Below are 26,830 nucleotides of genomic sequence, written 5' to 3'. Positions count from 1 at the left end.
ACTAAAAAAGTACCCAGAGACTGAACACAAAAAAAATCGACAGCTGGAGATGTCATCCTAAAGTTGTTTAGGATGAAAAGTAACCGTGTAAACGAACTAAATCGCAAGAAAATACATAACCATAATTATTTTCGATGTTTTTAAATCTCTTTCACATTATCAAAAAGGTCAAATCGAACTAATGATACAAAAGTCCTTACTTATATTGATAAATCGATACTATATTATTAAGTTTGAGACACTTATAGTAACTAATTTTTGACGTCATGGTCTGTTTAATAATTATATATATTAATAAAATGTTAATTTCTTAAGCATCAAGTTGCATGTTCAATTTTTATTTAGATATTATTTATTTATTTTTTTAATTTATATATCAAAATTACTGTGCAATCCATCACTATTTTTTATAATTATATTTTGATCTTCATTTAAATATAAACAAAATAAATTATAAAAAATATTATATAATCACAAAACACATACATCAATGTACTAATATATATTTAAAACTAAGTAGTGTAGTAAGAATATCACCCACCAAATTTTCCTATTCCCATATATATTTTTTGTCTGATTATTATTTTATATATGTGGTAGTATATAATAATAGACATTGGACCCACTTATCCAACCTTGGTCACACATTCGAATCCAACGTTTCATTTCTAGCAGACAATCTCACAGGCTTCTCAGTCCGCGCCAACAATGGCTACTGCTTCTCTTAATCCCAAGTCAATCCCACCTCTCTTCACGATCCTTCCGTCTATCCCATCAACTCAGATAACACATCTTGCATTGTCAACGAATCCCGGAAAACAATCCAAGAAGTACGCTTCTGTCCTCCCCAATGCCAAGAAGAAGAACCCATGGCTGGACCCTTTCGACCAAGGCGACGATCCTGAGATGGAGTACGGCGAGCTGTTCTCAGATGGGAAGCAGGAAGAGGATCCGAGGCCTCCCGATAACCCGGATAACCCGTACGGATTCCTCAAGTTCCCGGCTGGTTATAATGTAGAAATCGCTTCATTGGGGTTGAAGATTAGAGGGGATGTTAGGAGGTGTTGCTGCGTCATTTCGGGTGGTGTTTATGAAAACCTACTGTTTTTTCCGGCGATTCAGCTGATCAAGGATAGGTATCCTGGCGTGCAGGTGGATATTATTACGTCGGATAGGGGGAAACAGACTTATGAGATTAACAAGAATGTGAGGTGGGCTAATGAGTATGATCTAGATGATGATTGGCCTGATCCAGTAGAATATACTGACATGATTGGAGTTATTAAGGTTTGTTAGCAATGCATAATTATGTAGGGTCTATTCAATGTTCTTGGTTAGTATTTTTAATCGCATGACTTCGAGTTAGCGACATTTTGTGTTTTCACTTTATAGAGGTAAACGTTAGATCGAGCACAACAAATTGAGCTCAAATTCTTATTGAGTTCTAGAACAGCACTGGTTCATTTGTAAAACTTCGGACTTGACTTGGAATAACTAGATAAAATTGGAGTTCAGGTTCAAATATTAGTTATGTTAAACTCTGTTCAGGCTGTGAACAGAGTCGCTATCAATATGTGACAGTTCTGTTATTGCACAGGCTAAAATGTAAGTGATGAGTTGACAACTGGTACGAACTTTCACAAAATGACCAGCTCTTGATTTTACATGCCTCTATTGTGTGAATCGCATTGCAAGATTTTCTTTTACTCTAGCTTGTGAAATTGATTTTTTATTTGTAGTATCCGAATTTAGGATCCGGTATTTATTTGCTTGCAGAATAGGTACTATGATATGATCTTATCGACCAAATTAGCAGGGATAGGACATGCTGCATTCTTGTTCATGTCCACCGCTAGGGACCGAGTTAGCTATGTATATCCCAATGTAAATGCTGTAGGAGCGGGCCTAATGCTTTCTGAAACATTTACAGCTGATAGCATGAATCTCTCCGAGGGTGGTTACCACATGTGAGCTTAAAAAACCTCCCAGAATTCTAATCCTCTGGTTTTTACCTAACTATTTTGGGATCTTATTTTAGGTATCATGAGATGATTGATTGGCTGGGGAGACCAGCACGTAAAGTACCAAGGCAGCCCCTGCCTCCTCTGCAAGTATCGATTTCAAGGAAGCTGAAGGAGGTTGTTGAGGCAAAGTACAAGAATGCCGGTGTGCAGAAGGGGAAGTATATAGTGATTCATGGAATACAATCAGATTCCAAGGCCTCAATGCAATCCAGGGGCGATACCGATAGCTTGCTACCCCTTGAGATATGGGGCGAGATAACCAGTGGGATAAGGTGTACAAGCTTGAATGACATAAAATACTTGCTTTAAACCCTTTTTCAAAATTTGGTGTTATATTCTCTATTACGCTGACTGATACTAGTGCAGAACACATTTTTTGAGTTGTAGTTTCGGTAACTTGTGAATTACTGGATCAAACAATATAAACAGGGGTCTCACACCGGTATTCGTCATCCCACATGAGAAAGAAAGGGAAAACATTGAAGAAATCATAAGTTATGATGCTAGCATAGTGTTCATCACCACCCCAGGACAGGTTTGCCTTCTTCATATGGCCTTGTTATAACCCTCAAAGACATTAAAAAAATCTAGTCTTTATACATTTCTTGCTGCAAAATATGAAGAAAAACTAAAACCATAACTAGGGGAATCGAAACTCTGGTCAAATCAGTAGAACTTACCATCTACCTTTTGTTCTTCTGCTAGCTTGCTGCTCTGATAAATGATTCAGCTGGAGTGATAACTACAAATACAGCTGCCATACAACTTGCGAACGCACGTGGAAAACCGAGGTAAGGAGGGAATAAAACAAGTGAAAATGAAGCATGATCTAATTTCAGATGTGTAATATGATAGTAATGGATGGATTTCATGTTAATTTGATTACATTTCTGGTGCAGTGTGGCGTTATTTGGTTCAGAAGATAAGGCTAAGGTATTCGTCCCGAATGCAGAGGAAAAGAAATGTGCCATAATATCGTCTAAGACAGGGAAACTTGTAGACATAGATGTTGAAGCTGTAAAGACTGTAGTCCAGATTTTCACATTGCCTTTGGCTATTGCATAGGAAAATTTAATGCATTCTTGTTAGGCATGATCAAAGATCTGTTAAATATACAGATTATGATTATCCATCTATTTATCCACACACACAAAAAGAGATTGTATGTCAATAGGTAAGCCAGTTGCCACCAAGGTGCATTCCCAGTTGAGCATTAACAGGGATCGAAAAAATATTCGATATCAAACTCAAACTCAAGCTCAATGAAGTTCAAGTTCGAACTTTATAGATGAAAATGTCACTTTTAATATTTTAAAGTTAAAGATTGTAAATATTGATTTTATGTATTCTGCATTGTTAGAGACATAAATGGTCAGTCCTCACATCTTTGATGTGATTGTTAAGGAACATGACTTGGGTAACTGTCCTAATTGTCTCAATATATTTTCCCAATATATCTAATAGACAACATTATAGTCTTTTGGTTGGTTCCCACATTAATTGAATATCATGATGTTATGAACATTTAACCAATACATATCTTAAATTTTTATGCAACAAAATAAGATTTAAAATTTAATTTCGTAAAAGTTTCAAATTAATCCGAAGATAAATCTTGTAAAAAATCAAAACGTTTGATCATACGTTACAATGGATGTGATATAAAAGAGAGAAATAAGGAAATATGACTATCTAATATTTGACATAGTTAAGAGTTATCATGTTATCATCGTCGACTCTTGAGATAAGATCAGATGAGAGAAAAGTGATGCAATGATTTTGAATCACATCATTTGCACCAAACGTCGTCGAATCCTTGCATCTTCAACTCGTTGCTTAAAATTACATAATCACCCAATATTTTAATATCAAGCATAACTAACACTATCAAATTAAACTTTAGAAAAGAGAACAAAAAATCCTGAAAAATGAATAGTGAAAGATCACATTCCAACCATATTCTATATGCCCAACTCATGTAATCCCTCTAAGTTTCTTGTTTCTTTTTCATTTCGAGACCTTTTTTTAAATCTAAAATAATTCCTTTTAAGACATTATTTTTTGTATAAATTAAATGTGGAACCACTTTTATGTCGACAACGTTCTATGAAGTGTATAAATATTAAAAGTCAATTTTATTCTAAACACTGATTGATATTCCAATCGCAGAGCTATTGAGTTGTTCTTTTTTATTTTTATTTTTCGATACTCCATTATACTTTGACAAGTAAATCATTAAATCAATATATAGAATAACACTTTTTTTTAAAAAAAAAAAATTTAAATTATTGTTGTTGTTTTAGTAGGCATTATTGAATCATTTTATGTGCTCTTTCAAATGCCAAAATATTGCATACAAAATGTTTCAACCAAACCGTTTTTTTAACATTCAACTTGCATAACTTTTAAATATTTTTCAAAATGTTTAATCATTTTTAGAGAGATTGTTTTCAGTTTCTATCGTTCTGTTTTGATCCGAACTTAATATAATTTCTCCACAATCAGTTTTGATCAAAATGTCAAAATCGGTTTTGATCTCTATTTAGGAATCTGTTCAAATATATATTTTTTCCACGAAAACTTATATGAGATAGTATCACATGTCAATTTTAATAGACATATCTTTTACCCAACTCTACTTATAAAAAATATTGGTTTTATGTCAAAAATATTACTTTTCACTTCAAGTATGGACCAGACCGATCTTTATCACATATTTATATACGTGAGACCGTCTCACAAAAAACTTAATCATTATTTTTACATGGTGTTATGCTAAATTTTTTTTAAATAACTTGTAAACTCTTATATCATGTAAGATATTTTAGGAACTTATAAATTATAACATTATTTTACAAATATATTCCATCCAAAAATTTTCAAATACCACTTATTTTATGATATTTATTTATAATATCAAATAAAATATTCACTCGACTTCTGTTTAACATCGACATTTTACTTTTTCCAAATAACAAAATGTCATATACTAATTATCTACTAAACTCAAAAATTAAAGTTGATTATTGGAATCCATACCAAAGCGATTCTTGTTTGGCAAAAACTTGTGTGAGACGGTCTCACAAGTCGTATTTTATGAGATAACTCTTTTATTTGAGTCATCCATAAAAAAGTATTACTTTTTATGTTTTACTTACTATCTCCTCATATCCCCTGCATTGCGAACTTTTAGTTAAAATCGCGGTATAATTTACATCACTCAACGTGACAATATCAGCCAACCAATTTGCTGACCGTTATCTTTCCCTCCTACCCCCGTCACCCACACAAATCCGGCCATGGCTGTTAATTCTTGGGCTGTAGTTTCGACAATGGAGAAAATCCCATCTGTTTTGGCCTCTTCTATTGTTGAAATTTCTCATCAGCAGTCTTCTTTCTCGTCTCTATCCTCCATTGGTCCTCCTTCAATCAAACTAGTCAGCTCAATTCACTGCCGGAAGAGAATGATTATTGGTTGTGCAGAATCCGCGAAATCTGGGTCGGAGGTGAGGCCAAAGTCCGGCGTTTCGGTTTACAAGCCCAGATCATATGAAGTTCTTGTATCAGATGCCGCCACTTCACTTTTTTATGCTCTGCAAGAGGGAAAATTTCGTGTTGAAATTGATTTCCCGTGCGTATTTCTCTAGACTCCTATGCATTTACTTATGCTTAATGCATTTACTCATGCTTACTTTCTATGTTTTTGTTGATGGGTGGTGGCCTTTTGTTTGTAATCCAGATTTAAAGCATACCCATTCCATGATTGTAGTTTAGGTTGAATTCTGACTGATTTTACAGCTACATTGTTGTATGAATTTTAGTGATGCAGTTATGACTTTAATTTGCATAACTGTGGTGGATTTGTGTTCTGGACCTGGTGTTTGATTTTGGTTCTGACGTTTTGTTGATTGTAAAGTTAAAATCTTTGTATGATTTGTCAGTTGAATCGAAGATGAAAATATAACTATTTAACTTCCTAAAAGAATAGAAGGTATTATGAAGTGATAAAAAGCTGTATAATCTGATTCTGATGATTTGTTGATGGTAAAGTTAAAATCTTTGTATGATTCGTCAGTTGAATCGAAGATGAATAGAGAACCATTTAACTTCCTATGAGCATAAAAGGTATCATGAAGAGATGAAAAGCTGTGTAATCTGAAAATTAAGTACGATTCATGAGTTCGATTTGAAGTCATCGACTCACGGATGATGAAAATTTGAGTTTGTCAATGTAAGATAGAAGAATTTTACTGCAGTGATATTTATTTCGTTGTGTAGCATTGGTAGTTCATGCTTGGTATTCTCAGTTACTTCCTTGAATACTTCTAGCAATATTTTTTTCTTTTGAAAATATATCACCTTATAACCTGTAAACACTCATTTAATCCACTTGTTCTCGATGAGATATTTTTGCACATACTTTGCATTGATAGTTTCGGATTTCTAAATTTGATTGCTTCATTTTATATTCTTGCAAAACCTGAGAGATATTTTACAAGTTTCATTTGCTGTACTGACATTTGTCTCCTCTTTATTTTCTTCCGCTTCTTGCTCTTCTGGTTGCTTTACCAGCCCATTGCCTACCAATATTTCTTCTTATAAGGTATCTTTTAGCTCTCGAGTATTTCTGTGAAAAAGAAAAAGATATATTGATTTCCATCTCTATTTTTCCATCGTTATTTTTTTTCTCAAATGAAAGAAGTTGTCTTTTGATTTTGTAGGCAATGTAATAAAAACAAGTTTTTGACAAATTATTCATCAGACACATTATTTTTTCTGAAACTTTCTGAGATGTATAGGGATCGTCTGATGAGTACAGTGATGCCAACATTCAACTTGCGTTAGCAGTTGTTAGAAAGCTACAACAGAAACAAGAAACAAGAGCTTGCATTGTAAGAAAATAATCTTCAGTTTTGGTTTTCATTTGCCATGAAGATGGTATAATTTCAATTTCAGGACATGGGACTCAAATATGCTGTATGCCATGATGCTCTCAGGTATTCCCTGATAAACCAGAAAGGCGTAGGGCAACAGAACTTTTTAAAGCAGCTCTTGACTCGGTAACTTAATTACTCTTTTTTGTATTTCTGAATGTGCATAGGATCAAGAACATTGTCCAGCACATTTGTCATAACCCTATTTTTATTCTGCCTGCTCGTTTGATGGACTCCACTCGGTTAAAATTTATATTGTTCTTCTCAGGTGATGACAAGTTTATATGCCAAAGACACGTGGAGTTATATTTGCAGAACATTTCTCATTCATTGTGATAATTTGTGTTTCAGATTGATGGAATAACGATTGGATCCTTGGATGATGTTCCTACTGGTGCAGTCACGTCGTTTTTCAAGTCCATAAGAGACACCTTGGATTTTGATTTTGCCGATGAAAATGAAGGTCGTTTTCTTAAATTCCATCAGGAATCTGAATAATTGTCATTAACTTAGCAAATGTTCCATGAAGTAAAATTTCCAAAAAGCTATAACCATATTCCGACTCGAATCATGAGACCATTAAACTTTTATGTTGAAATGCTTATATTTGACACTTCTAGCTTTGGAGTGATTTTGCTGAAGTGCTTTTAATTTCACCGTTCTGATTACTCACTTGCGATGCAGGTCGTTGGAAATCCGACAAGCCACCTTCACTTTATATGTTCATCAATTGCAGCACTCGTGACCTTACTGGTGTAGAGAAGTATGTGGTATGTCATTTTCTTTCATCTTCCCAAGCCATTTCCGTGTTAAATGCAAATAATTCAATAAATCGATCATTTTTAGACTAGCACAAATATTTTTCATCGACGTCGTGCATGTGAACTAATTAATGTTTTCTGGGTGATGTAGGACGCATTTGCTTCTTCAACCCCTACACTTCTCTTCAACTTGGAACTTGAAACACTACGGTATGCTACAGTTATATTCATTCTGATGGATTATCGATTTTATCCTTCTCCATTCAGTGTCTGTGTACTGAATATCACCTGTATGTGCAGTGCTGATCTCGGTCTTTTAGGATTTCCTAGCAGAGATTTGCATTATCGTTTTCTTTCTCAGTTCTCTTCCATTTTTTATATTCGAATAAGAGAATACTCAAAGGTACTGCCTTGAATTTTAAAATTACATACACAACTTTTTGTTCTGTTTTTTAATTTTGGTTGGTACAATTATTTTTTCTTGGCTTTCGAAAGACAGTTGCTGTGGCACCTTATGTTGTGAACTATACTGGAGCATTATTTCGTCAATATCCCGGTGAGCAATACATATGCTTAGCTTTTAAGTCTGGGTACTTCTCTTCTTGTTTTCCACATTTTTCGTCCTGCCTACTATATGTTTTCTGGTTCGAAAAATCAACTTGAAATGCCATATAATAAGTCATTTATCAACTTGTTCAGGGCCTTGGCAGGTGATGTTGAAGCAAGGAGATGGGTCATATGCGTGCATAGCAGAGAGTGCAACTCGATTCACTTTGGGAGAAGTAAATATACATTAATTCCTTCTGTTTTTTTTTTCTTCACATTATTCTAGTCACTTTATGGCTATGATATACAAACCTGCTAACTTAGGAAACTTTTGACTTGCAAGGCTAAGGAAGAATTACTTAGGGTATTGGGACTGCAGGAGGAGGAAGGAAGCTCGCTCGAGTTCCTTCGAAGAGGTTACAAGGTTCTCCTCTCTCTCTCTCTCCTTATCCAAATTTTGTTCTCAAGTTCTCAGCATCATAGAAATGCAGTTTCTTCAGAAAAAAATGTCAAAATGCACATTTTCAAAAATATTTCCCAACAAATGTTATGTGCTGATGAATATAACTGATATTGCAGAGTGCCACATGGTGGGAAGAAGATGTGAAAACCGAACTATCTTCCGCATGGCGTAGTTGAGCTGCTGAGGTAATAAATCAGGATACAAAATCCTAAAAATCCCAGAAGAATTAAGTAACGAGATCGTTATCATCTTTCTTCTTTGATTCTGTAGCAGAACTGGAATATAAGCAATGATCATCACATTCTGTATGCGTTAGACGAACAGATCCACCAGAACCAAGAGTATCAACATCAAAAGAAGACAAAGGTTTCGTAAAAATTTACAGCCATGGGGAGCCTCAGGTTAATGGTTTTCAAATCTTTCTACTTAGCAGATTGTGTTGCAAAATGATCAGATATTTAGAGTTTGCATTGTCGGTACAGTGTTTTATTTTCCATCAGATTCATGAAGAACAAAGTGGAGAGGAACTACATGTTGTATGTTTTCACTCGTTAACTCCAAGTACATATTTTAGTTTTCAGTTAAAGCTGTGTATTGGAACTTATGATGGGAACTAGGAAATCCAAGCAGAATGAACGAACTCACTGTTGTAAAAACATGTCTTTTGTCTAACAGGACAGATGTGAAAGTTGACATTAAACTTATGTCGCCTTAGCTAACAGAACGTTTGGCGCCGAACCAAAAGTCATAACAGATAAGTTGTAACCGATGTACTCAAGTCGTGAAAACTGTTAGAACAATCCAAAAACTACTTGTTCACCTATGGATAGTTTCGTCTGAAAAAATAATATTTTTTCATGAATCGGATCGATTGAATATCCGTTTCACAAAATTAACTCATGAAACGGTAGATTTGTGATAAAAGAAAGCATATAGTTAGGGGTGGGCACGGGTCGGGTTTTTCGGGTTTCGGGTAGTTCGGATCGTGTACCCGATTTTTTCGGGTAGCATTTTCATAACCCGAACCTGATCCGATTTTGGACAATACCCGCTTTTTCGGGTACCCGATAAGTTCGGGTTCGGGTAAGGGTCGGGTTCGGGTTTTTTTTTTTTTTTTTACAAAATAACATTTTATCATTTTGTGCCTATCGAATAATATGTGACGAGAAAATAAGCTTATCAAAATAATATTGTCTCGTGAATGTCTACAAAAGTTAAACACAAAAAAATCGAGCATAAAATATTTAGATGCATATATAAGAAATTAACAAGTCTAATCTTGAAATCCAACTTAGATCTTCACCAAAAAAATCAGAATCAACTTCTTGTTTGACTTTCAAAATATCATCTAGAATGTTTCATCAAATGCATAAAGATGTAAATTTATTAACAAAATAAATGAACATCATGAAACAAAAATAAAGTGTATCAATAATTCATGTTTTTCATCAATGCATGAAACAAAATCCATAAAATACATAATAATAAGATTCACATGCATAAACTTCCAACCTTGAATTGATTACATTTTTTTTTCACCTTTATCGTTGAATTAGTTATGATAATCAAACATCAATAATAGATGTATCAACACCCAATTTTGTCAACTCTTCAAAATAAAGAAAGAAAATAAAATTTTAATACTTCGAAATGTTGAGATATATCTAAAGTAAATAAAATAAAATTAAAATACCTTTGTCAATCATTTCAACATCACACAAATCTTCCAATTATAAGCCCATATGTTTTTGCAAAATGGTTTTCTAATTTATTAAACTGGACCGGTCCAATTATATGTCCATATTTTTTTATTTTTAAAAAAACAATCGGGTACCCGATCGGGTAATTCGGGTAGCAATTCTATACCCGAACCCGATCCGACAAAAATATAATCGGGTTCGGGTAAATAATTACCCGACAATTGCACCCGATCGGGTTCGGGTCGGGTGGAACCCGAAAAACCCGATCCGATTGCCCACCCCTACATATAGTATCATCTCACGTCATAAGGTATGGTGATGAGTTGAATTTTTCTGGTCCATGATTTGTTAAACCATTCATAATATTTTTTATACTCATTTATTAATTGTTAATTTAATAATAAGAAAGTCTACTGTATTTTAATATTAATCAGCTATACAAAGTTTTAGAAAGCACCACATTGAAAAAATAAAACAATAATAATAATAACAAAATCAACAAATGACCAATCATTGGTAATTTTCGAGACTAATTATTTTTTCATTTCCATTCCAATCAATTCATAAATTTTTTAAACTTTTGAACCAAAAGTAAAAACAATTTGAAGGATGCTCCTACAATTGATTCGAGATTTAATTGTATCAAATAGTAAAAAAAATATTGGTCCACCAACATTCAATTTGATACGAAGACTTTGAAAAATTAACACCGACTTTGACATGGATGAACTAGCATAAATAAAGAGAAATTATAAAGAACAGAAACGGGAAGTGAACCGACACCCCAATACGGATATTTATTCGTAACATAAGTCAGCTTCATTCATATTTATAATTAAAAATGATACTTTTGACATAAAAAATAATATTTTTTCATAAGTGATCAATAAATCATCTCAAAAAATTGACCAGTTTTTACGGTTAAAAAATTCCGTCCCATTTCCTTCCCCCATCACTGCAAAATGCGCTCTCGAGTCAAAAGCTCCCGAGGATGCATCTCCTTTTCACAAATCTCAACTCAATCCCATTAATTTAATTGAATCAAAACTAAACAACAATATCTTATAGCATAATGCTCCATTATACTCCCCCATATAATAAATTAACAAAGTCCAAAGTTAATATATAAAAAAATTATATTTATATATTTTGATTAGATTAGATAATTCTAATGGTTATCGTGGAATCTAAACAAACTCCTCCCAAAATCCACGCCTCCACTAATAAACAACAAATGCAAAAATTTGTATGAGACGGTCTCACGGATCGTATTTTGTGAGACAGATATCTTATTTGGATCATCCATGAAAAAGTATTACTTTTTATACTAAGAGTATTACCTTTTATTGTGAATATCAGTATGATTGACCCGTCTCACAGATAAAGATTCGTGAGACCATCTTATAAGATACCTACTCTAAACAAAAAAATATGTTTTTTGTGACACAGTCCGGTCTATACATTTAATGAAAAGTAATATATTTGACACAAAAAATAATATTTTTCATAGGTTGGGTCGAGTCGATAATCCGTCGAATAAAATTGACCAGTGAAACGGCCTCACATGAGTTTTTTTTTTAAACAAAAAAGTTTACTTTGTTTTCATGCCATTTACTTTATTTTTTTATTTTGTAAAATTTGGTAATATAACACTTTTGTTGGGATGATCACTTTATTCATGGTTGGCCAAATATTTATTCCAAAATCAAGTTTTTTAATTAAGAAAAAGTTATTAGGAAGATCTCCATCCTCCTTTGTGAGATTTTCATCAGATGACTTCATTCTTGAAAATTTGAAAGGGAAAAAAAACATCGGTAAAGTGCTAATATTGTAAATCTCAATGAATACAGGACAAACTTCCCCACTCCACCAACACGAAAAATAAGGAAAAGAAAAAAAAACACACTGGCACACAGAGCCATATATTTTAGCCATTTTTTCTCAATCATTTCAATGAAAAATGGCTTCAAGACAGCCATCAACGCTTGATTCGAGGCAAAAAACAAGCATAATTCTCCTTGCTATCTCAATATCAGTATCTCTTTTGATTCTCTTAGTTATTCTGTATCTTCTTTACCGGTTCGGGTACTTTCTGGTGCACAGGTCCCGCACCAGCCCATATGATTCCACCGCACACTTGAACAAACTTCAAAGATTCACTTACAGAGAGCTCAAGAACGCTACCAACAATTTCAGTGAATCCAATGCAATAGGCAGAGGAGGTTCCGGAACTGTTTTTAGAGGTATTTTAAAGGATGGTAAATTGGTGGCTGTGAAACTTCTTGACTCAACTTCATTAAAGCGTGAGCAAGAATTCCAGAATGAGTTGAAGATTCTTGGTGGGCTAAAGTCTTCTTTTCTTGTTTGTTTATTGGGTTTTTGTGTAGACAATGGGAAGAGACTTGTGGTTTATGAGTACATGCCTAATAAGAGTTTGCAAGAATCTTTATTTGTCGAGTCTGATAAATTAGGGAGTGGTAATGTTAATAATCTGTGCTTGAATTGGACCAGGAGGTTTTCCATTATTCTTGATGTTGCAAAGGCATTAGCTTTCTTGCATCTTGAGTGCGAACCAGCTGTGATCCATGGTGATGTGAAGCCAAGCAATGTGTTGCTTGATTCTGAGTTCAGAGCAAAGCTTTCGGATTTCGGGTCGTCGAAAATGAAGCTCGAGGAGGAATTTGGCGTCGGTTTGTACAGCCAGGACTTGGGGAAAAGTCAAGAGCTTTCAGAGAACTTAAATGCGGGTGGTGTAGCAGGAGAAAATGGGATTCATGAAAAAGAGGAGGTAGATTTTGCTTTGGCTTTGCAAGCGTCTTCTTCTTTGCAAACTAGTGGCAAGATTCATCGTAGTGATAGTAGAGGTTGTAATATGAAAGGAAAAGAGTTGTTAAGTGATGATAATGGTGGGGAGGATTGTTATAAGTTTATGCCTTATGATTGTGACTCAAGTGACATGGATCATAGCAAAGATTTAGCTTCATATAATGATAACAATAACGTTCGTGTGGGTGCGAAACAGTGGGGGAAAGACTGGTGGTGGAGACAAGATGGGAGTGGTGAACTATGTAGCAAAGATTATGTGAATGAGTGGATTGGGACTCAAATCTGTCCTTCACCGAGTGCCGCTTGGGATGAAGAAATGGGGGGATCCAAGGAGCAATCCCACTTGGATAACTGCAAAACGAAAGATAAACTCGAAGACGCATTTGGGAACTCTGTAAAAAAACATGGGATTGAGTATACTAATACTGTAATTGAGAATGATGAACGGAAGGGAACTGAAATGTCTCAGCCTGTGTGCACTAAGAAGCATCGGAAGATGCACGAATGGTGGAAAGAAGAGCGTTTAGATGAACTTGATAACAGGAACCGTAACCCAAAAACGACCCGAGTATGGAGTAAGAAATTGTTCAGAGTACCACATTTCGGTTTGGGGAAAAGCTTTCACTTCAGGAGGAAGAAAAAGACGAGACACGAAAGCTGTGATCTTGTTAACAAGAATGTGGAGTTTAGTTTCAGGGAAGGATGGAGAAAAAAGAAAGCACGTTCCACGGGGAGCGATATGTGGAGTGGCGATCTTTTCAGTCGAGAGTTAAGTAGCACAACGAGCATGAGAGGGACACTATGTTATGTAGCTCCAGAATACAGCGGCTCATGTGGATACTTAATGGAGAAAGCTGATATATACAGCCTAGGTGTACTGATTCTAGTAATTGTATCGGGTAGAAGACCCTTGCACGTGCTTTCGTCCCCAATAAAACCCGAGAAAGCAATCTTAGTGAGCTGGTCTCGACTCTTGGCTCGCTCAGGAAGCATGCTAGAACTCGTGGATGAACGGCTGAAAGCCGAGTACAACAAGGAACAGGCAAGTTTGTGTGTTAACTTGGCACTTTCTTGCATACAGAAGATGCCGGAGCTGAGACCGGATATCGGGGACATTGTGAAGATATTGAACGGTGAAATGGAACTTTTACCACTTCCATTTGAGTTCTCTCCTTCTCCTACTTCAAGAAGAAGGCTCAGGTGAAATGCATGCAGCTAACTAGTTATTGGAGCTGACTTGGGATGGATAATGATTAGCTTTGTTTTTGTTTGAATTGTGAATAAATTTAGTGTAATTTTTTTGTATGTTAATTGATGACTTTTTTTTTCAAATTTTTTGAGAATGTTCTACTTTGTGTTGGACTAATCTGATGTGTTTTGCTCAGTACAATTACCTTATTAACTCGATTTGTAGACTACTATATGAACTCGAAAATTTCATACACATTTAAGAGTAGTGACTCCGGGTAAAAGAAAACTCCCTGGTCTTTTCGAGTTTTACTACATAACTAATGGTTCATAAAGTTTAGGAAATAATTTTTATAAAACATAGTCAACTGGGATAGGTAATCTAACATTTTATTATTCGTAACAAGCAAATATTCTTTGTTTGACATTGATGTGATTTTATTTATGCAAAATAGTCTGTTTCATATATTATTTAATGTCGAATATTTAAATCCAAGATTTCTGTTTCTCTATTCTTTAATGAGAAAAAGGACATAACAGATGCAATGAATGAAAGCTGACTTTTAGATATGCATGTACACAGTCATGACTCATGAGTTTTTTTTTTGAACATTAAAAAATAAAATAAAATCAATCCGGGAGATCTCGAATAACAACACAAAGTCAGCTGAAATATTTCCATCTAGTCATTGAAATCTAGAGAAACATCTAAAGCTCTGCGAGCTAAAAAATGAGCCACACAGTTGGCCGAACAATGAACATGCATATGTTTAATGGAAATAAAGCTAGTAGAAGCAAAAAATTGACATCAAGACTCTAGACCAAGCTCTTCATCTGGTTAAGAGCTAAGCGAACGGCCTGGAAGAACCATGTGGCCCAAATTTAGCTTCGCGTTCGTTACTTTATTGGGCCCTGATGGGCTGGGCCCAAACCATTTGGCAGCCATCGAATAATCCGATGCCGGAGGGATTTTGTGCTGAAAGTGAAGACTGAGACTAGCAAGCGCAGAACAAGGGTTTAACGATAATAGCAGCAAGAATGAGCAGTGATCCGAAGAGACCCGGCAATATAGCTGGTGCGGCGGCCGTAGGAGGAGGGGGATTTGGCGCTAGATTGAATCACTATCTATACAGCGGTGAAAAGAAGCATGTGGCGGCAGGCATCGCCATCATTGGAGTCCTCTTTGGTGTCCCATGGTACCTCATGGATCGTGGTTTGTTTTTTCTATTCATTTGGAATTTCCTATGTGATTCTTGGTTTTCATGCGATGATGGGAAATGACTTTGATTTTGGATCTGTGGCATGTTGATTGAATAATTTATGTTTCTTCTTAAAAGGTTGATTTATCTTGTTTTTCTCCTTTATATTTTAGATTGAAAGTTCCTAAAAGGAACCAAAAATTTTAGACTGAGAAGATTTCTTGAAGTTGCTAATCGTTGTTTTTATGAATAGATACTTGGTGCGAGGAGTGATAAGAGTGTAGGCTGTTGGAAAACTTGATGGTAATGGATGGTGTGGTTCAGTGGTCCATTGGAGATGATTGGAATCTCGATTGCATTTGGATTTTTAACAATTTGAACTCGAGGAAGGATACGATCAATAACTAAATTATCAAGTTAAGGCATTTCAAATTCCATTGAAAAACTTTATTTATTGCGGGATTTAGATAAGTTGGTTTTCGTTATACTGAAGAACTGGCTATTATAAAAGATTATCCTTTGATTTAACGGTAACTCATGTAGTAACTGAACATGCCTCAAATGCAAAACGATAAAGTGCCAAGGAAACTTAGAAAAAAGATAGTTTCGTCCGTTCTTCTAGGATTTCATATGTTTTTCATTTCTAACATTTTGCAATGTATTTTGTTCGTGTTCCGAAAATAAAGATGGTTGATATAACTTTTATAGGGCAAGAATTACTCAAAATGCTGCAAGTTAAAAAGATCTAGATACAAGACTAGATACCATCTTCTTGGCCTCCATTTATTGAGGAAATGAGGTGACATTAGCTTGGTCGAGCTATCATACTTGCAGAAATTAATTTTCTGGATTAGTTGGAGCCTTCAAGTTAAAATTGTTTTGGTGTTGATGAGAATAGAAGTGCCTGGTTAGTATAGTGGATTTTTTTACCTTTGGTTGGATATCTTTCTGATTCTCCTTACGTATGATGGAAGACATTGAGTATGCTAGGCTTTTTTCAACGGCATCGTTATTTTAATATGATTTTGATCTAACTTCTACACTTAGAAATAAACACCGGTTTTGAACTCTAGCGTTTTAATTTCTGATAAAAAAGGTAACAGAAAATTATAGCTAAACAAAAGTGTGTCATCATTATTTTATTGATATTAAAAATCATGTTAAAATCAATTATAAAGATGATTCAAGCTTCTCGGTGGAAGGACACTTTAAAAACTTAACATTGAACATTATCAAATCTTGGTCTTGAGGCTCCATCGATTTGTTTGATATTGTCTTCACTGTAATGGAAAACACAATAAGTCACCTCTTCGCTCTCACGCACGAGTGATAAGCAAACAAAAGATATGAAAGGCAATCCCTAAACAAATTGCTTTACTATGTTTTACTAAAGGCTCTAATATCTCATCTCTGTATATGACATTTTTTTTTTGTTGAATTTGAAATGTGTTTTTAACAAGCATCAGCTAATTCTGAGATGCTTATATCCTTGTAGGCTCGAAGCATCAATCCCATCAAGATTACATGGAAAAGGCCGATAAAGCTAGGAGCGAAAGACTTTCTGCTGGTTCATCCACGGCCAGGTGAAAACAAGTCGAATCTCTTCCTCGATTCCTTTTTTGCTGTCTCTTTCGAATGACAACATTCTACACCTAGTTTTCTCCATTTATGACATTAATAGAAGATTAAAAAGGAAACTCAGTGAAGTCCTATGGTCGTCATGGTTGCAAGTGAACCCTGATTACAACTTTAGCAGAGAAATAGATGTCTATGGAAGATTATTGATTTGTGCTTTTAATAAATGTGTAAGAGTCTTCTGGAGTTGCAAAGCTTTATAAATGAATATACCCCTTTTCTTAATTGCTAATAGATTATGTATGGATTTTCGGCAAAAAACAAAAACTAACTATTATTTATTATGATTTTATGTTTAAAAGGCTTAGAATTGATTTATCGATTGAAATTTTATAAAATTTAGCTAATGGAATAAGTTTTAGCCAGAAAAATAAAATAAACTGACCCCCATACGACTGATTGAAATACTCCAAAAAAGCATCTATAACAATTTATTTTTATTTTTTATTTTTTGAAAAAAACGAAGTTATATTTTTTTTAAAACGCCTTTTTTATACAATAATACCCTTATAAATTATTTTAAGCCACTTGGCGGGTTGTGCCTTAGGTTTAGGAGTGAATATTCCGTTAAAATCGAACCAATAAAAAAATCGGTTATTTCGATCTGTAACGAAATCGACCAAACTTTTAGCATGTTTTTTTTTAAAAAAAATCAAGTTTCAATAATAAAAAAAAGTAATACAAAAATTGAATTAAATAAATGTAGTATTTATTTATTGAAAATATATCATTTTTATTATCTAATAAAGTTTCATGAGAAATTTGTAATAATTATCCAAGCTCAGCCACGTTTCCAAGATTATCCGATCAAATAAAATTTTAAAACAAAAATAAATTTTTCTATATAATAACATAGATATTTGATTTAATTTTTTTATTAAAAAATTTATAATGTATCTGGTAAGTTGTGTTTGTGTATTTTTTAAACAAAAAAACAACCAAAAAACAGAGTAGGCGAGTCCCGTTACCAATACAGTCCAAACCATGTAAAAGCTAAGTTGGCCAAAAATTGTTGGGTAATTTCACCAAATTCATAGAATCTATTTGAACATCCAAAAAACCTCTACTTTTATTAATTAACATAAGAATTCACTATGTAACATTATACACGTATCGTGTGTGCTCCATCCGCTGGTATATATATACAGGGGTGGAGGCACATGATTAAAGTCCGGGTGGCCCATTTTTTTTAAAAAAAAAATATATATGTAAATTTTGTATAATTTGGAAAAATAAGATATTAGTCCGGATATATCAATTTAAAATATTAAAAGATTCTAGAGTTTAAAATTTCAGTCCGAACAGAGCCATATTTCTTGCTCCACCACTGTATATATAATACTTCAGATAACTTTTAATTTTCAAATCACTATAAAATACTTGTGCTCAAATATTGGTATTAGTTAATTAAATAAAAATTATATCTGTCAATAGTCAATAATCAAAACTTAGTCGAGAAATAAATAGCAGAGAGTTAACATGGAAGGCCCCTCTTGTGACTAAGCCTTGTTGCCTACTTGACTTTGTTTGTGATTCACGTCAATATATGTGTTCGATTATATCGCTTTTATGTAAGAATTTGTTGTAAAAGCACAGAATATATCTCTTCGATTCTATCAGATATACATGTATAACACGAGACAGATAAGATCGACCGCGTTGATTTTAGATAAGACCCACGTCAAAACAAGATCTTCTTATGTCATCTAAAGGACTGAACTTCTCCGAAAATTCTATTCCCGACATAGGTTAGGGTTCATCACTTATCGAACACAATTTTAAACGTTTCTAGTTCAAAGATAATGTATTTCCACCCAAAGATTTGGTACATTGAATACCACATTGAAGTTGGTGAGAAAATGGATGTATTTGTATTTATACATAGCACCCACACACATTAGAGTTGGTGAAATGTGGATATGTTTGGAATGTAGCACAAACCCATGCCACTCACTGTCTCACCAACTTTCTCGACCAAGTCAAATCTCTCCACTTTAATTTTATTCAATAAAATATTATTTTTGTTGCTCAACTTATTATTATATAATTGTAACTTTATTTACTACTTATTCTCTCTTTGGGTTATCCCATGCATATAAAAATTCTTGAAAAAAATTTATTGGAATAAGTTTCCATTTATAATTTATTTCCATTTTTTTTACAAAACTAGAATTTCCACGTTATGAATTATAATTAGGCAAAAAATTGTGTGAGACGGTCTCACAGGTCGTATTTTGTGATACAGATCTCTTATTTGTGTCATCTATGAAAAAATATTACTTTTTATGATAAGAGTATTATTTTTTATTGTGAATATCGGTAAAGTTGATCCGTCTCACAGATAAAAATTCGTGAGACCGTATCACAAAAAACCTACTCTTATAATTAAATTCATTTTTGTTGGTTTATTGATTTTTACTATATATAATACATTAGCATGATATACTAACTATATCAAGTCATATGATGTAATGTTGGATTTGCCTAAAACATTTTCCATCTTATCAAACTATAATACATGGTTTTATAATATTATAATAACATTTTTCTTTATATTTTATTTTCTCTTTTACCATTTCAATTTCAAAAATTTATAATTTTTTTAAAATACTTATTTTTTTTTATGAAACACATGTATCACGATCTAATAGTATTGATAAATGTTGAGTGTGGATTATATGGAAAGCTTTATTTTATAATTTTTATCTTTCCATATTAATGCTATTTTCAATTAGATTTGAAATTATATTTTTGAGGGAAAAAAACGATTTGAATATCAAAATGTTTCATTAAATTATAAATAATAATTGCCCGAACCATTATATATGGAAAGAAATTTGGTCATTAATTAATTAATTAATTAATTAATTAATAATAATAATAATAATAATTTGTCGTCTTCGTTTGGCGTGGTAGGTGAACCATCCAGCATTATAAAAGAAGCTCCAATTCTCATCATTTCTCCCAAGAATATACGACACCGCCGCCGTTATTCTCCACCTCCGCCACCTGCTGCCGATTTATGAATATCTTTTACATTGGCACACCAGCTTATTTTAATTTATTCTTGATTGAAAAATGAATGATTCCCAGCTGTTTTAGAAACATCGATCCATACACAACGTTCCATTTGATCATCGTATACGACACTTGTTCCCCTTGATTCTATCGATAACCATGAAGATCCACGTGAAGAATTCGACGTTGGTTGCTCCGGAGGCGGCGACGCCGAACGTCGGCCTGTGGAACTCCAACGTTGATCTGGTGGTGCCCAACTTCCACACCCCCAGCGTCTACTTTTACCGTCCTGCAGAAGCGGCGGACTTCTTCGACGCCACAGTGCTTAAAGTTGCGCTGGGCCGGGTACTAGTGCCGTTCTACCCCATGGCGGGGAGGCTGAAGAGGGATGAAGATGGCCGGATTGAGATCAACTGTAACGCCGAGGGGGTGCTTTTCGTGGAAGCGGAGTGCGACGGAGTGGTTGATGATTTCGGCGACTTTGCTCCGACGTTGGAGCTCCGCCGCCTCATTCCGGCGGTGGATTATTCCCTCGGAATCTCAAGTTACCCACTTTTGGTGCTGCAGGTGATTTCTTGGTTTAGTGTTTGTCACGTTTGGGATTTATTCTAGAATTGGCTCATACTTTAATTAGATGCGACTTTTAGAATTGTAGTTGGGAATTAGAAGGTGCACTAACATGCCACACATATTAACGTCAAGTGTTGATTATAATAAATACTAGAAAATATAATATCGGTAGAAATTAATAGACTTTGTAGAATTAATTGTGGCAGTCAGTGTATTATTAGAGTAAGTCACTTGTTAGACGATCTCACGAATATTTATCTATGAGACGGTTCAATCCTACCGATATTCACAATAAAAAGTAATACCTTAGCATAAAAAATAATACTTTTTCATGGATGACCCAAATAAGAGATCTGTTTCGCAAAATACAACACGTGAGACCGTCTCACACAAATTTTTACCATATTATTATCTGTCGTATTACTAAATTGAACCGTGAGACGATTTTACAGATTTAATTTGTGATTCGACATTATTTATATCTATTGTGAAAAATAATATTTTTTTATAAAAGTAATATTTTTTCATGAGTTTTGTCTGGTCGAAGATCCGTATCACAAAATGAACTCGTGAGACCTCACGAGAGTTTTTGTCTACTAAATTAGAGGTTATTTTGAAAAGGCATGATCATGTAATTTACATATTCTTCATTTTTTGAAATGTCATCATTTTCGGATTATTTTATGGTACACTTGAAATATTTCTCTCCATCTATCATGTGATCAAATGTTAGCATTTGGATAATCAACATATATGTCAATTTTTTCATAAAAATATGAGATCTCACATGATCTAATGATATTGTAGTAGGAGAAGAAGAATCTCGGTGTAGCATAAACTAACCATTATTTCTGATATGACATTAACAGTTTTTGATACAACGAAGAACATGATTAAAATTGAAAAAATGTAAATTAGTAGACTACCACAATATATTAACCAATAACACGATAAAAATTTAAAAAATTGTACAAGTTACGAGACAAAAATATGTACTTTTCCTTTTTCAAAACATACATTCGTGGAATAAATCAAGTATGAGCATTGAGTTCGGTGCTTATGGATTACTATATCTTGGGTGAATCGGAAAATCATGCAATGGTAACTTTATCTCAATGACTTTCGTTTTTGTTTACAGGTCACATATTTCAAATGTGGTGGAGTTTCCTTAGGCGTGGGAATGCAGCATCACGCAGCCGATGGATTCTCTGGTCTCCATTTCATCAACACCTGGTCGGACATGGCCCGAGGCCTCGACATCACCGTCCAACCCTTCATCGACCGGACCCTCCTCCGTGCCCGTGATCCGCCTCAACCCCAATTCAAGCACATCGAGTATCAGCCCCCTCCATCCATGAAACTCGCGAGCAAACCCGATACATCCCCTGAAACAGCCGTTTCCATATTCAAGCTAACCCGCGATCAGCTCAACACCCTCAAGTCCAAGACGAAAGAGGAAGGGAACACAGTCACTTACAGCTCGTATGAGATGCTGGCAGGTCATATTTGGCGATGTGCGTGCAAGGCTCGCGGGCTGCCTCAAGATCAGGACACAAAGCTGTACATCGCAACGGATGGACGATCCAGACTCCGGCCCTCGCTCCCATCAGGCTATTTTGGCAATGTGATCTTCACAGCCACTCCGACTGCTGTATCTGGCGACCTTGAATCCAATCCCGTCTGGTATTCTGCAAGTAAAATCCACGATGCTTTGGCTCGGATGGAGAATGACTACCTGAGGTCGGCTCTTGACTACCTAGAACTTCAACCTGATTTGAAGGCACTTGTACGCGGAGCGCACACATTCAGGTGCCCAAATCTTGGGATCACAAGTTGGTCTCGGCTGCCTATCCATGATGCAGATTTCGGATGGGGCAGGCCGATCTTCATGGGACCAGGTGGGATTGCTTACGAAGGTTTAAGCTTCATATTGCCAAGTCCGACAAACGATGGGAGCTTATCGGTTGCAATCTCGTTGCAAACTGAGCATATGAAGGTTTTTCAGAAGCTCTTGTATAACATTTGAGCCCATTTTCATTGTTGCTACATAACATTTCTTTTGGTATGAATTCGCTTTTTCTGTGAATTCGAACCGTAGTTTTACGTCAAATTCAGTGTGATTGATAATCCTATCCTACAAGACAAATACGTAACATGAACGCAGCATGGATAATATTCCTATCCCAAAAGCAAGCATCTTCTCCCCTAGAGCAAGAAGATTTTCTTTTTACGTTAAATGGAATACACGATAACCTTAAATTGATGCACTTGCATTCTACGCAAGCCGATCGTCTAAGCTTTATCCTTCTATGACGCAAAGGAAATCTGTTCATCTTCCGTTTTCGGGAAAATTTGATTCTACCCTTGTATCAATTTATGTTGTTCCGTCAATTCTGCATCCATATATAGATATTTATCCTCACATGTATGATCTATCTTTGCTGAATTGCCATTAAGGTACCCTTTTTTCTAATAGGAGATTCCCCATTTAATCTTCGTGGGGAGTAAGTAGGTCCGATTTTATCTAATTGTTCTGAAAATTCTCATCCTGACTTCGCGTATATTAAATATTCATCTTAGTCCTCATCATCGCTTCAAATAATCTAAAATGGTAACAAGGTGGGCCAGATTTGTCATCATCATCCCGACCTGACATTAATTAAATTAATATCCTCATCACCGTTTCAAATGTCGGTAGAATCAACAAATTTGTATAAAAATACATATTCTACCCATTTATAAATGTTAATAAAACTTACTCTAGCCGGTGTAAATGCTACATTATAAAAGATACAACTACTTAAATCTTCAAAACTACACAACTTGTTTATATATTTATTCAATTTTTGGATATTAAAGTTTATACTTAAATAAAAAATTTCTCTCATGCTTCTTCCATTTCAACACTATAAAAATTGTAAGAATATCGAAAAAATAAGTCACATTTCTTCAATAAAGTATGAAACCTAGAGATATACTTTTAATGTGAATCAAAATCACATAAAAACATGATATTATAAATCGTAAATGAAATACCAAATACATGATGTTTCTCTCAACAAATAATTGAAATTCAACATTTTTATTCCAAATAAACAAAAGACATGTTCTAGAATTGTAATCCAAAATCTCCAAAATATATCCCTACAAAATCGAGGTTTCCAAGCATCCTATAAGAAATATATCCGATTTACAACAATTAATTACTACTCCACGTAAAAACAGTAATCATGTAATCTAAATATGTACACACAAACTTGAAAACATTATGAATTGAATTTTATATCAGATTTTGACTGCATCAATGAAAGTAGCTATGCAATCCATGTTCTTTTAAAACTATATGTCGGTATAATATCAATGGATTTATTCACGTAAACCTACAATGTAATTTTATTTTTTTAACTTATAGTGTGCATTAGAGTGTTCAATAATAACATACATGTTGAAAAAAATAACATATAATACACAAATAGAATGATGTATTAAATATATAAAGTAACGTTACTTTTCAAAAAAAAATATATGTTTGATTGATAACATACGTTTGATGATAGCCCAATAATATGACGTCATTTCTCTTCTCATGTTGAGCTCGAAGTCATAAGATCCCTAAATAGTATGAGCCGAAGTCATGAGAGTTCTACTTAATTCACATCAATAATGTTAGAGAAATCACATATTTCCGTCGTTTAAGCCTCCCCAATAATATGAGTAAGATATTGACCGCATGCTGCGTTCATCATGCAATCACCGATGATTGAAGACAAGAAAATATTAAACACTTTTAATTTTTCTTTTATGGACTTGATATAAATTTCAAATCTTCTTCAAAATGAGAGATTTTAATTTTGAAAATTTTTCTCATCATTTAATTTTAAAACTATGTCATGTTTGTTTGTTTGGTTCAGTGGCCTTGGTTGAAAGAGATACTACAAGGCTGTGGCATCTTAGACTTGCCCACTTAAGTGAAAGGGGCCTTACAGAACTGCATAAACAAAGTGTGCTAGGAAACAAACCCCTACATAGCCTGGACTTATGTAAAGATTGCATTAGAGGAAAGTCCACCAGACTAAAGTTTGGAAAGGCCATTCATGTAACAAAGGCACCCCTTGAATATATTCATTCTTCTCCGGGGACCTTCAAAAACAGCCTCTAATGGCAGTGCAAGGTACTTTATGAGCATCATAGATGACTATACTAGGAGAGTTTGGGTGTTTCTTTTAAAACACAAGAACGAAACTCTGGAAACCTTTAAAACTTGGAATAATCTAATCCAAAATCAGACAAACAGAGAGCCAAATAGCTGAGAATAGACAATGGTTCTGAATTCTTCTCAAAAGAATTTGATGATTACAACAAAAGGGTTGGGATAGCTAGACTTCTCACTGTGGTAGCAACTACTCAACAAAATGGACTTGCTGAATGAATGAATAGGACTATACTTGAGAGAGTGAGATGTATGTTGTCAAAGTCAGGTTTGCCAAAATCTTTTTGGGCAGAGGCTGTCACTACACAACTTATTTGATTAATATATATCTATCAATGCCAATAGGTTTTAAGATACCTATGGAGATGTGGACAGGAAGTGTAATGCCCGGTTACTCGTACAAATGATTAGTAATACGTTTATGTCATTATAGATAGTTATTTAGCTCATTATGTTTTAAATATTGATTGAGGTATCAATATTGAGATTGAACATGACTTTTATATTGTTCATGGTGTAATGAGAATGAAAATATGTCTAAATAGTTATAGTAAGATGTGTAGGTAGAAGTAGTGTTATGAAGTTGGTAGAAAATGAGATGAAATTGTGTTAGTTTTTACGAGTTTTAGCATAATGATTTGAATATGGATCCAAATTGAGTGAGGTCATAACCATTAAAAAGCTAAGATATAATGCAACAACTTTCATGTTTTGGGTTTTGTCCACATCATTGTGAAAGACAAGCCAAAAGTGCCCCGAAGGGTGTCATGTATACCGTCATTCTCTCACTGACACATGTTAGGAGAATGAGCATAACTTCCTCCAAATGACCTGAAACTAATTGGAGATTCAGGCCAAGACATAGGGCTACAACTTTCATGTTTACTACTTTTTCAGATTATGCACGGAAGAGCCGTTTCTGGAGCGATCTTTGATGACGTAGTGTGCAGAGACAGAACAGGTGGCGCTCGAGCGGTAGAAAATTACCGCCCGAGCGCCGGTGCTTTTCAAGCCTAGTATTTTTACAGAACATTCCGCGCTCGGGCGGTAGAAAATGACCGCCCGAGCGCCGCCTTATATATAAGAAGATAAGTTTCGACTTTTCTAAGCACTTCCATCAGTTTTTCTACCCTTTTCACAGCAAAGCTCGAGAGGAAACCAAGAAGTTTTCTTCCAAAAGCCCCTTTCTTCCTTTCCTTCATCATTTTGAAGATAGATCTTAGTTCTCCATCACAAGAACATCATAGAGGTGTAAGTTTTCTTCTCTTTTAGTTGTTCCACATGTAGAGGAATGATTTTCATCTAGTTTATACAATAGTGACTGAATTATTGGTATATTTGACAGTATAGGAGCGAGAAACACCATCTCAAACCAGTGTTCTTAAGCTTGGACTGTAAGTTGGCATGTTCTTGAAGTAATACATGAGTAATATTATGATTTCAAATACTTCCCATTGATTATTGCTATATGTACATTGTTAGTATCTTATTGATGAAAATATAGCACCATATTCCATTGTTATGTATTAAATATGTAAGAAACTCATGAATATTGATGATGGGTGCTATGTTATGAACATGAACATGAACATGAAAAGAAAAGGATTGATTTTTACATGATATAGAGCTTGTTGACATCATGGGTGGTTTTAAGTCCACCAAAGCTATTGGCCAATATATGTTCATGGGGCGTGGGGTTGCCAAAGGTTGCTCCCTGACGTCCAACACAGTAGTAGCTATATAATAAAGCAAGCAC

The 26,830-nt window shown here is 34.5% G+C and overlaps 5 protein-coding genes across 7 annotated transcripts; all 5 read left to right on the top strand.

Moving 5' to 3' along the window:
• The first annotated feature begins 677 nt into the window (after positions 1-677).
• On the top strand, positions 678-3,262 carry LOC140975727 (photosynthetic NDH subunit of subcomplex B 1, chloroplastic-like). The gene is made up of 6 exons (XM_073439610.1): positions 678-1,287; positions 1,777-1,967; positions 2,039-2,296; positions 2,454-2,559; positions 2,730-2,815; positions 2,924-3,262. The coding sequence occupies exons 1-6, from the start codon at positions 709-711 to the stop codon at positions 3,087-3,089; spliced, it is 1,386 nt and encodes a 461-aa protein (XP_073295711.1). The 5' UTR covers positions 678-708; the 3' UTR covers positions 3,090-3,262.
• A 1,945-nt stretch (positions 3,263-5,207) lies between these two features.
• Positions 5,208-9,335, top strand: LOC140975726 (protein LPA3). Of its 2 annotated transcripts, none has more exons than XM_073439607.1 (13): positions 5,208-5,655; positions 6,597-6,627; positions 6,824-6,916; positions 7,022-7,084; positions 7,310-7,421; positions 7,643-7,728; positions 7,871-7,929; positions 8,020-8,122; positions 8,215-8,275; positions 8,419-8,501; positions 8,609-8,689; positions 8,845-8,913; positions 9,002-9,335. In XM_073439607.1, the coding sequence occupies exons 1-12, from the start codon at positions 5,324-5,326 to the stop codon at positions 8,902-8,904; spliced, it is 1,164 nt and encodes a 387-aa protein (XP_073295708.1). In that variant the 5' UTR covers positions 5,208-5,323; the 3' UTR covers positions 8,905-8,913; positions 9,002-9,335. The 2 variants fall into 2 exon arrangements, with proteins under 2 accessions (XP_073295708.1, XP_073295709.1); XM_073439608.1 differs by having other exon boundaries at positions 8,999-9,335.
• A 2,820-nt stretch (positions 9,336-12,155) lies between these two features.
• LOC140975725 (putative receptor-like protein kinase At1g80870) lies at positions 12,156-14,572 on the top strand. Its single transcript, XM_073439606.1, has one exon. It carries the CDS (start codon positions 12,389-12,391, stop codon positions 14,456-14,458), a length of 2,070 nt encoding a protein of 689 aa, XP_073295707.1. The 5' UTR covers positions 12,156-12,388; the 3' UTR covers positions 14,459-14,572.
• A 751-nt stretch (positions 14,573-15,323) lies between these two features.
• Positions 15,324-17,501, top strand: LOC140974812 (uncharacterized). 2 transcript variants are annotated; one of them, XR_012174875.1, is made up of 2 exons: positions 15,324-15,638; positions 17,137-17,501. XR_012174875.1 is itself a non-coding variant. In XM_073438302.1 (2 exons), the coding sequence occupies exons 1-2, from the start codon at positions 15,481-15,483 to the stop codon at positions 17,226-17,228; spliced, it is 267 nt and encodes an 88-aa protein (XP_073294403.1). In that variant the 5' UTR covers positions 15,347-15,480; the 3' UTR covers positions 17,229-17,501. The 2 variants fall into 2 exon arrangements, 1 of the variants encoding a protein (XP_073294403.1); XM_073438302.1 differs by having other exon boundaries at positions 15,347-15,655.
• A 2,736-nt stretch (positions 17,502-20,237) lies between these two features.
• On the top strand, positions 20,238-22,967 carry LOC140975724 (shikimate O-hydroxycinnamoyltransferase-like). The gene is made up of 2 exons (XM_073439605.1): positions 20,238-20,861; positions 22,003-22,967. Exons 1-2 carry the CDS (start codon positions 20,454-20,456, stop codon positions 22,888-22,890), a joined length of 1,296 nt encoding a protein of 431 aa, XP_073295706.1. The 5' UTR covers positions 20,238-20,453; the 3' UTR covers positions 22,891-22,967.
• The last annotated feature ends 3,863 nt before the right edge of the window (positions 22,968-26,830 follow it).

Source organism: Primulina huaijiensis, chromosome 4, assembly GCF_012295235.1.
Source record: "Primulina huaijiensis isolate GDHJ02 chromosome 4, ASM1229523v2, whole genome shotgun sequence".
Lineage (NCBI taxonomy): Eukaryota > Viridiplantae > Streptophyta > Magnoliopsida > Lamiales > Gesneriaceae > Primulina > Primulina huaijiensis.
This window is presented reverse-complemented; position numbering and strand designations above follow the sequence as displayed.

What these genes read in the sequence shown, in the direction of transcription:
- LOC140975724 (XM_073439605.1), top strand. Translation starts at nt 20,454, where the DNA reads ATGAAGATCCACGTGAAGAATTCGACGTTGGTTGCTCCGGAGGCGGCG. An exon ending in ACCCACTTTTGGTGCTGCAG is followed by an intron (nt 20,862 to 22,002) that starts GTGATTTCTTGG and finishes TTTTGTTTACAG; the next exon opens with GTCACATATTTCAAATGTGG.
- LOC140975726 (XM_073439607.1), top strand. Translation starts at nt 5,324, where the DNA reads ATGGCTGTTAATTCTTGGGCTGTAGTTTCGACAATGGAGAAAATCCCA. An exon ending in AAGAAACAAGAGCTTGCATT is followed by an intron (nt 6,917 to 7,021) that starts GTAAGAAAATAA and finishes TGATGCTCTCAG; the next exon opens with GTATTCCCTGATAAACCAGA. An exon ending in CTGGTGTAGAGAAGTATGTG is followed by an intron (nt 7,729 to 7,870) that starts GTATGTCATTTT and finishes TGGGTGATGTAG; the next exon opens with GACGCATTTGCTTCTTCAAC.
- LOC140974812 (XM_073438302.1), top strand. Translation starts at nt 15,481, where the DNA reads ATGAGCAGTGATCCGAAGAGACCCGGCAATATAGCTGGTGCGGCGGCC. An exon ending in ATGGTACCTCATGGATCGTG is followed by an intron (nt 15,656 to 17,136) that starts GTTTGTTTTTTC and finishes ATATCCTTGTAG; the next exon opens with GCTCGAAGCATCAATCCCAT.
- LOC140975725 (XM_073439606.1), top strand. Translation starts at nt 12,389, where the DNA reads ATGGCTTCAAGACAGCCATCAACGCTTGATTCGAGGCAAAAAACAAGC.
- LOC140975727 (XM_073439610.1), top strand. Translation starts at nt 709, where the DNA reads ATGGCTACTGCTTCTCTTAATCCCAAGTCAATCCCACCTCTCTTCACG. An exon ending in TCCGAGGGTGGTTACCACAT is followed by an intron (nt 1,968 to 2,038) that starts GTGAGCTTAAAA and finishes ATCTTATTTTAG; the next exon opens with GTATCATGAGATGATTGATT. An exon ending in AACGCACGTGGAAAACCGAG is followed by an intron (nt 2,816 to 2,923) that starts GTAAGGAGGGAA and finishes TTTCTGGTGCAG; the next exon opens with TGTGGCGTTATTTGGTTCAG.